Source organism: Aulonocara stuartgranti (assembly GCF_965226115.1).
Source record: "Aulonocara stuartgranti genome assembly, chromosome: 19".
Taxonomy (NCBI): Eukaryota; Metazoa; Chordata; class Actinopteri; order Cichliformes; family Cichlidae; genus Aulonocara; species Aulonocara stuartgranti.
Window position 1 is genome coordinate 11,327,139 of NC_138955.1, and position 10,160 is coordinate 11,337,298.

At 42.5% G+C, this 10,160-nt stretch overlaps 1 protein-coding gene across 1 annotated transcript; it reads left to right on the forward strand.

Moving 5' to 3' along the window:
• Nucleotides 1-4,062: 4,062 nt before the first annotated feature.
• On the forward strand, nt 4,063-9,149 carry slc35g2a (solute carrier family 35 member G2a). Its single transcript, XM_082516637.1, has 2 exons — nt 4,063-4,346; nt 7,560-9,149. Exon 2 carries the CDS (start codon nt 7,582-7,584, stop codon nt 8,941-8,943), a length of 1,362 nt encoding a protein of 453 aa, XP_082372763.1. The 5' UTR covers nt 4,063-4,346; nt 7,560-7,581; the 3' UTR covers nt 8,944-9,149.
• The last annotated feature ends 1,011 nt before the right edge of the window (nt 9,150-10,160 follow it).

A 10,160-nucleotide genomic window follows, 5' to 3' on the forward strand; every position in this document is an offset into this window, starting at 1 on the left:
TTTCCTCTGACCTTGCTTGTAGCGTTCTCACTCCTGAAGCTATTTTATTTAACTCACTGCCTCTCTGACATCCATTTCCAGACTCTCCAAACGCCTCTCATCCTTTGCCCCTTATCTCATCATGTTCATGTCATCCCCACCCTCCCTTACTCTTTTCTTTCTATCGCCACTGTGGTAATGCAAAATGTATGAGAGGCTGAGTGCTATATTTGCTGAGTAGAAAAAGCAAACATTTGAGTCTATCACAACAGCGCTTGTGAATCAGGCCGTCATCGTCCGTCACATCCACCTCCGTCGCTGGAACACACACACAGATGGTAGTGGACACAGCCAAGGTTTTTTGCTGCAGCCTGTGTGTCATACACCAACAGCCCAGGCTCCCAGTTTCTTGCATCTTATCCCCATCTGAATCTCAGTTGAAGATTTTTTCCCATTTTTCTTTTTAATTACCCCATTTGTCCTCTCTACACCAGGGGTCTGCTGATGAATGTGTCCTGTCTGGTGATGTGCTTCACTTATTAGCCCAGGGTTTAATACGAAGCTGTCAAACATCGAAGAAACCTAGCTTTGAATAATGACATGCCGATTAACAGCCAAGGCTAAAAAAAAAGAGCCCTAGTCTACAGAGAAAGAGGAAGAAGGATTAATGCTGAAGTATTTTTTGTTTGTTTACTGTGGATGCGAGTTGTGGATTAAACTGTTACAAAGTGGAACTGTAATGTCTGTGGAATAACCAAGGAGAATAACTGACTGAGAATCAAACTGTGAAATTGGCAGACATGTGGCATAATGTGCAAATGTGTGTGTGAGAGTGTGTATGAGCCTAATAAAGAAGCAGAGGGAGAGAATATGTGTTCAAAAGGGAGACTGAGAAAAAAGACACTCTCACAGGAAAATACATAGAAGGAAGCAGCAGACAGACTGCTTCCAGAATGCAAAACCCAAGTTTAGTGCACTCAAAGTGAGCTTTCCGTCCTCTGCTGCCACTCCTTCCCTGTACTCTATAATTAATTTTTTCTTGTCCAGAGATGGAGCAAGAGAGACAGACAGTGCAGAGCTCCTTGAATCTGCCTCTCACATGTGTATCAATTCTAATATATATGTGTATATATATATATATATATATATATATATATATATATATATATATATATATATATATATATATATATATATATATATATATATATATATAAAAACAACACCCAGCACGCCCCTATATATATATATATATATATATCCTTTCCTGTACTTTCCATCCTTCTATCATCCCCAAATTTTTCTCTCTGCTTCACTGCTCCCACCAAACCCAGCTACCCCTCACCCATTATGCTCTCCCTGCTGTCAGCTCAGCTCTTCTTCTCTTAGCATATTCTCATCTCATCACACCAACTCCTCCCTGGAGGGCAGGTCTTTGGATATCATGAACCTTTTCCCAAAACCTGCAGTCCTTTGGATTCAAACAGTGCCCCAAATAGCTGCGTCCGATCCACTCTTATTCACTGTAACCATGGAAACACTAGATAGTCCTCCTCATCCTCAGTGAAACAGCCTAAACCAGATGCATAGAGGAGTGAGGAGAAAGAGAGGGTCAAAGAAAGAAAGAAAGTAGAAAAGAGGTCACTATAAAAACAGTTACAGAGACATTTCAAAATTTAAAAAACAGTAAAAGAAAATTAACTTTTAGAACCACGGCTCAATTTGGCTTTGTTATTTTCATTTTAATGAGCTATCTGGGCATAATTTTTGTTTTTTTTTTAATGAATAAACATTACAAATTTGCAGTCTGAATGATTAGATTTTCATGGAGCTGTTTATGACTTTTAATGTGAGCAGGGCCAGTGAGACCAAGCTAAAATTTTGTGTGCGGTCCAGCTTGTTCCAGCTAGACATGATGTTTAAAAATGAATTATTACATGGCAAAATATTGCGCTGGTAATTGGCTTTTCACATGGGCGGGTGCATTAAATTAAAAACAAAAACATTCTTTGAGGAGAAAGAAATCAAAGCTCTTACAGCCAGTTTCCAAGACATTGGCTAAACCTAGTGCTAAACTAAAAGACAAATATAATGACTAGGTCCAGTGAAATTTCTTTTTACATTAAATCCACGTCTGAGAAACTGAACCTTAACTTTCAGTGCAATCAAATACATGACACACTCAGTGAATCGCAACAAAAACTGTCCTTGAGTCTGCAGTTATGCATAAATAAAACTAAAAGTAATCACATGAATATAAATAACTGTGGATCAAATGATTTGTGTAATATGGTTACTGTTGCTGGTGGCAACTGTGGAGCAGGGAAATTATTTTACTGCTATTGTTAAATAATTGTCATTATTACCCTTGCATTAATAATATAATCTGGAGTTTATATTGCATTCAGGGGTTGAACAGTGTGTGTCTTTCAGAAAGACTAAGTTGCAGGCTGACAGGAAGTTGCAGGTTTGCAGAGTGTGCCTTTTGCAGAACTGAAACCGAAAGCAGAGTCTAAGTGCAGGTTATTTTGAGGAGCATTTGAGGACGAGACACAGACAGTAGGTGAAGAGGTGACACAAAGAGCATGTGAGGTCAACACATACACACACATTAGTTAAATTTATTTAGAGGAACCATCCTTGTTGTCTCGGCAAGAAAGAGGAACAATTCATTTTAAGATAAGAACGGAAAGTACCAAGCCATGAAAATAGAAGATGATTTTCTAGGTGAAAAGTCATGGTGATGTTGATCTGATCTATGTATAAAATGTACCGGTGACGCATGAAGGGGCGTCAGTAAACAAACCCTGATGCTATAAAATATCTGTTCATGCTTTGATTAAGTCGAGGACTACTGGCTGTCTGCGTACAGAGTGTCTTCCCACACGTGTGTTCATTAAAATCATCGTTTGACTTCACCCGGCCGGATCGGTGTGGTTATTCTTCGATCACCTCTTGTACCCTTCCTCAATTTGAACCTTAACACAACAAACTACATTGAATCTGCTATCATTAACTCTGAAGCGTTTAGCTTCACGGCATTGTTTTTGCTTTCTTGTTACTCGTCAAGTGGTTGAAAAGCATCCAAATAGAAGGTAACGTCTATCGCAGCTTTGCAATAAAGGACTAATTACAGCAACAGTGAATAGTAGAGAATAATCTGCATCACAGTTTAACAGATTTTTGCAGCTATCCAATAGCACCATACAGACTAGTGTTTAAGTCTTCGCACACATCCTCATCACAAAGTAAAGGAACAAAATGAGGCAAGTAGAAAAGAGACCAATTTTGGGCTGCGTCATGTCCATAATCTAAAAATTTGAGTCAATTAGTGAACATGGAGATAGGGTACACAGTGTATTTGACCTTAATATTGACCCTAGAGTCCCAGTGGATCCTCCTTGCGTGTAACGAAACAGCAGCTGGAGGCTTTTTTCTTAAACAATACGAAGATCCAATACAACATCAGCTACATTTGCTAAAGGTTAATATAGCTCAAAAGAAAACAGAGCACACAAGTGTTTCTGCAGCAAAATGTCAAAGCAATTACTGTCAGGTTGCAGAAAGATGAAAATGTGCGAGGTTGTGCAACGTTTGAATTAAAAAGGCGGGGAGGAAAACTGTGCTGACCTTCTTTAATCTTTTTTTCTTCATTACCATCATCATTACTTTAAATTTTAAAATGCGTGACAAGACCTTAAAAATGTGGTCAGACACCCATCTATAAATGTTGACATACTATTCCAAAATCCATTAATATGCTAAAAGTCTAGGCTTGTCTGTGAAGGCTTTAATGGAGCTCCGGGGAATAACTCTCATCCAGCCAGAAAAGATGGGTGAAGCTGATGATAATTTCTCTGTATTATTGAAGGGTCTTCACCTTACAATGTAAATAGCCTTGAATAATCGATTAATCGATCATTAGCATAATCGTAACTTTATAATAATTGTGCTCGATGAAATTATTTTCCTGCCAGTCTCTATCTCTCACGGGTAACAGATTGATCAGATGTGCGGTGAATGTCACGCATGCTCAGACGTTATGATTAGACCTTTCTCTCTCTCCCTCGCTCTCTCTTTGAACAAGCCGAGGAGGAGCATCTGTATCAGTGTAGAGAGTGATGGAGGGCAGCAGGTTGTTATAAAACACGCGTTTTCCGCTTGCAGAGTGAGGTGAAGGGACCGCAGGTGCCATTGCGGAAAATTCCGTTTGCTCCAAGGGAAAGAAGAGGAGAGGTGAGGGAGGAAGAAACAGATGAACAAATGGCCAAGACGAGGTGATGGAGTGTTGGAGGTGCTCAGTAAATGACTGAGATTGCCCGAGAGTGAAGTTCAACCTGGTGGTCAGCTGGTTTGAGGGAAAGCAGGTGAGTCGAGGTGTTTCTAAAGCTTTAAAATACGCATAACCCACCTGGTGGTTACTAATTATAGCCCATTATTACCGGGAATAGAGTAAACCGCTAATTGGGAAGTCGACATCGATTCGGTTGTGTTGTGCCAATCCTCGAGCGCACGCAGAGTGTGTAAGCGAGCGCGCGCTTCTCCCCATTCAAGAATTGGCCGTGGGTCACTGGTCGGGCTGTCATTGTAAGGTAGACTGAGATTTTTGATGCATGTAGGCCAAAATATCTCCTTGCGTCAGGTCCAAGAATCGAGCAGTCGTCCCTGGAGCTGCTGACAGCAGCTTATGATGTCGGAACAAGCAGGGACATAGTGTTTCATAGTGTGAAAGGAATTGGTTAAGTGGCTTTAAATGCGGTAGCACAAACCCTCTGCTTTTCGCTATGACTCTGTGTACGTGTGTGTGTGAGCGTGTGCGCGCCCGTGTTTTTTTTTTTTTTTCAACCTTCTGGCGTCACAGGGGCGCATCATCGATGAGCCTAACCTTGAGAAAAGCATAGGTTACAGAGAGTCCAGCATTCATGAACCCTTAAGAAAATAACACAAAGCCATTTATTCCCTCCTCTATAATATTAAGCAGCCTATCAGTCATACTTTAACTGTATTACCTTTGACAGCTGCATATGCTTTCCAGTCTGTTTAGTTACAGTATAAGAGTGCCATCCATTAAGTGATTGTTCTATAAATAGTCAGTTTCAAAGATACTATTGATTTTAAGCCCTTAGAAGATGATGATGTCAAATGAAATACACAAGATGCACAGAGAGGACTGTGCACGATTTATCTTTTCCGTCAGACTGAATCAGAAGGGCTCTCTCTCTCTCTCTGGAAATGCAAGCTTAATTGCTTCCTTTCTCAGATTTTGCAGGTCTTTCAGCGAACCACTTTAATGGTTGTGTAAGGTGTAAAACAAGGTTTTGGGAGTAGCAGCAGCAGGAGCAGCAGCAGCATTGCAGTGGCTGGCTGCATCATCCAGCAGAGTATATTTAACTGACTGAAAAGAGAAAAGGCAGACAGGAATATATCCGGATCTCTTTTTGCTCTTTGTGTTTTCACAGAGGAGCTGATCAGGTTACCGATAACCTTCAGTTAGCATACATGATAAGAGAGCTTCTAAAATATCAGCAGAACAACTTTACATATGTGGCTTTTTGCCTGATTCAGCAAACTGTGAAGTACATAGGGAAATCATGAAATCATTCATTTCAGTCTATATTCTCGCCATATTCCTGGGACTTGTCTAAAGTATAGTTTACTTATGTTATACAAGCTCCAAAGATCATCTTTAAAAAAAAGGTATATGCAAAGCACTTTATATTCAATTATTTATGGGCAATTGCTATTAACCAGAGAGATGCAAACAGCTAAAAAAAACAGCCCTTACTTAACCCCCCAGCTGTTTTTAAAACACACCAATTCATGTTAGGTGCTGTGGAATAATCTGTATACATGAAGAGAGAGTGCACGAAGGGCACATAACCACAAATTAACAAATTCCCCCTGCTACTACAAAATTGAAATGACTGCATCACTGATGATGAGAGAAACAACAGCGAGCTGCCAAAACGACTGGCTTTGAGTCCGTCTGCTAGTAGGAAATTATAATAATAGTGAAATGCTGTTTTTTATAGTCTGAGCTCAGGACGTTTGTCATGCAGAAATGTAGTTTGTGTTGGTCTGAAGAGATGTTCTTTTGTCATGTGGTTTACCCGATGGTAGTTTTCCTCTTGACATCTCCTGGTGAATTATGTCATCTGCTGCAGGACTGTTTGGTGCCAGAGTCAGAGGGTTAAAATCGGCTTGATTTGGGAGAAATTACCAGAATAACCAAAAACCAAACACAATTATCTTAAGTTAATTTATCAATAAATGGCCTTTTTTGTTTCATTCCGACACATCATTATTGTAATATAGTGATATAAAATGACATTTAACATAATGAAGAAAAAATAATCATATATATATATGTCCATATATAGTTCATTTCTTTAAAAGAAACTGCTTATTTTTTGCCATAAAAAATAACAAAACAAACAACTGTTTAAATCAGAGTTTTGATAATATTTCACATCCAAGCAATCAGATGCTGTAGAAACCTGTGAATCGTGCGCCAACTTCAATTTTATGTGCAATTTGCAGGGAAAATGTCATTTGTGAAATGTGATTCTCCTACAGTCTGTGTCAACAGTGCTCACAAGTCATTTTTGTTAGATGAGCTGGTTGAGGCTGAATGAGCGGGTACAGTAATACTTAGTAATACTTGTCTGATGCTTTATTCATAAAATACACCAAAATAAAGAGTCATTTTATTACTGTAAACTTACTTGGGGACAATTGCCTCATATCTCTTGGGAAATAACTGAGCCATATGCTCTCTATGCTTTTGCACTTGCATAGCAATATTGTTCCACAGTAATCACAACACTTAAGAGGCTGTGGAGCTTACCATAACGCTCAGGCAGGCCTGGGTTCAAATCCACCCCGAGGGCATTTACTGCATGTCTGCCCCCTGTTTTCTTTTCTCAGTCCTGTCTTCTCTCCACTGTCCTAACACAATAAATGCCAAAAAGCCCTAAAAAAATATGTGTAGCCTGGAGAGAGAGTTAAAGAGAGAGGGAGAAATAAAAAGGTGGCGAAGCGGGTGGTTAAATGATGTTATGAACAAGGAAATAAACAAACATTATTTAAATGCCAGCGTAATATTTTTCACAAATTGACAAACGAGAGTGAGTGAGGGAGGACAATGGGAAGCGACAGAATGAGGCAAAAGTCATTAGAGAGAGAAAGACTGAAGACAAATGAGGCAGGAAGCACTTGCTTATGTAACTGTCATTGCCATAACACTCTCTGAGCCCCCACGAAGGTCGAGCTATCCATGAGGATGTAGAAGTGCTGCAAGGACATAATTGTTCTATATAATTCAAAGTATCACCACACAGAAAACAATAAAGTCATGATTGGTCACATGGGTAGAGCTTACGTACATTCCCTGCCAAACACGCAGGCACACGGGAAGATGTGAGTCACTGCTATTATTATCTCGGATATTAAAGATATATGAGATATCAAGCAGAATCTCACAGCGGGATGTTGTGAGAGGGGAAAGAGGAGAGAGGATTTGTGCACGTGTGAATTATATATTATGTGCTGAGCTAAAAGTGTTTTGTTTTTCCTTACAGGTGTCTTCTCTAAAGTTTCAAAATGGAGTCCACTCACCTCTTGGGTGGCTCTAAGAAGAGAGTAAAGATCCACCCTCACACTGTTACAGCCAAATATGCCACCCACACACCCTATGCCCCCCAGCCAGGAGTACACACACACTTTCCCCAACCTGGGGATGATGGCTATGACGATGCTCCGTCTTTTGAGGACTTTGGCTCATTCGTGGAGGAGACGTCAGATAAGAAACAACTGACAGAGAGCAGGAAGTGGCCCCTGACTCTTTTTGGCTCAAGACACAACGACAAAGATACAGCCCACAAACTTCAAACCGTGGGGGGAGGAGAAGGGAGTGAGGGTAGTGCCAAAGCAGCAAAGGGGTCTGGGAAAGGGGTTGGGGAACAGCTAGCCAGTTTCGGTGAGGCTTCTGTGTCTGCATCTCGACTCACCTGGGTGGGCCTGCTCGGTGCGGCGCTGGCACATGGCAGCTTGATTGTTCTGACTCGAGTGGCCTCCGAACGCTTCAGCCTCGGCCCCCTGTTTCTACTCTTGGTTCGGTCCATCGTACAGCTCCTGTCTCTGGCTGTACCACTGCACAGGGGGGAGAACCCTTTTGGGCCAGAGGGCTATCGACTACGTCTACTCTGTTACGGCATCGCCTACTCCCTCTCCCTTTGTTGCGCCTACTCTTCCTTAACATTCGTCTCTCCTGGAAATGCTACAACAACCTGGCGTCTGGCGACCACAGCACTATCAGCGACCCTTGCCTTCCTGCTCTTAGAAGAGAGGCTGGGATTGGCTGATGGGATCACCATAGCTGCAGGGCTGTGTGGCTTGGGGCTTGTGTTACTTCCTGCAGTAGATGAGACCAATTCAGATTCGCCAACTGATCCGGCTGTGTTCTGGAGGGGTGCATTTGGATGGTCTCTTTCAGCGCTTGCAGGGCTGTGGATGGCACTAGCGTTGGTTGGGTATCGTTCCCTGAAGGAGAGGGTGGGAGTTGGGACTGCTTTGTTCACAGTAAGCTGGACAGGCTGCTTACTTGCCCCAGCCTCTCTGGCCCTGCTACAAGAGGGCTGGTCCTGGCCAATGAGTGTTGAAGCCTGGTTATTGGTCTTGGGCCTCGCAGCCTGCTCGGTCGTAGCCTTCCTGGGAATGACGCACGCTCTCACCCGACTCCACCCGGCTCTGGTTTCCGCCTCTCAGAGCTTGGAGATACCCATCGCCATGCTCCTGCATCTGGCTGTACTGCCACTGGCTCCCACTGCACCAGAGGTCGTGGGGAGCGTGATGGTCATCCTGAGTGTCGGTTGGCTGGTAGCAATGAAGCTGCTCCCCTCTCGAGTTGGTGGGCGTCGGCAGAGGGAGGAGTATGAGGAGATTCTGGACTCTCCCATCAAATAGACACCTCCTCTCACCTTGCAGCACTGTCACTCTTATCGTTCACTTGCTCCTTCATGAGATTGTTTCCAGTGTACACGAGAGACTTCTAAGTGTTTATTGAAGCTTTTTTTGGTATCATCCTCTTTGCTTTTGGAAAAGTGCCAACATGGTGTTGTCTGTTACAGTGACCAAGTGATGTGATATTAAAATCTCTGATGAACACAGCACATTTCTGTAGCCACTTGTAATCACTATCACCCTCTTTTCCCCCCACCCCACGTGTGTGTGTGTGTACTGAGTACATTTAACAATCAATGTGATGTCAGTCACTTTTTGCTGCCAACTGAGATTCGGCCAAGGACTGCTGCCATCTATTTGCCTCTTGGCTGCCAGCAAGACTTAGAGAAAAGAACAGAAAAAACCCTGGAAGATTGGAGGCTCGGGAGAGGGGCAAGACACACAATCAGAGGAAAACAAATGGGGACAGAGGGAGAGAAGATGATGGGATTGGCATACAGATAAGGAGCGGGTGGGTGGGCGGTGGAGGGGTGATGGCCGATGACAAAGCAGAGATGAAAGGGAAGCAGCAGAATGAGAGGATGTCAGGGTAGCAAGCAGGGCTGATGGTGGTTGGTTATTGTGGCGTGTCTGGCCAGCTGGCTGATAAAAACACTGTTTCGTGTGTTGGGGAACGGTTATTATGTCTAATAACGATCTGCATGACACATAAGCACCATCACTACATTTCTGTGTCGTTCCTCGTCTATTTTCCTCATCATTAACCTCCTGCTTTCCTCTTTGTTGCTCTTTTTCTCTCGATATAACTTCCATTCACCAAACTCCCCCATCACACATCGCACAGATGGAGACTTTTAATTAAAACAGGTGCCTCCACACTGAACAGACCAGCGTGTCTCTGTGCGTATGCCAGGTACCGCTGTGAAACAGGTGTAAAAGAATTGATAGGAGATATAACTTCTACACTCCTCTCCATCTTGTTAGTTGTATCCAAGGAAACGCCCCCCAAAAACAGTCTAATCCTGCATTTAGTTCTCGAGGCAGCTGTAGATTTAAAAAGAAGCTTTCATGCCCACAAACACTTGGGAACGGGAGTAGGCATCTGAAGACATTCATGAGTGTTTCACTAGTGAAATGTTTCTGTGATGTCAGTGTGTTGGCCTCATTAAAATACTCTGTTGCTGCACTTTGCTCAGTGCTTTAGTGTGAGTAAGCACTGT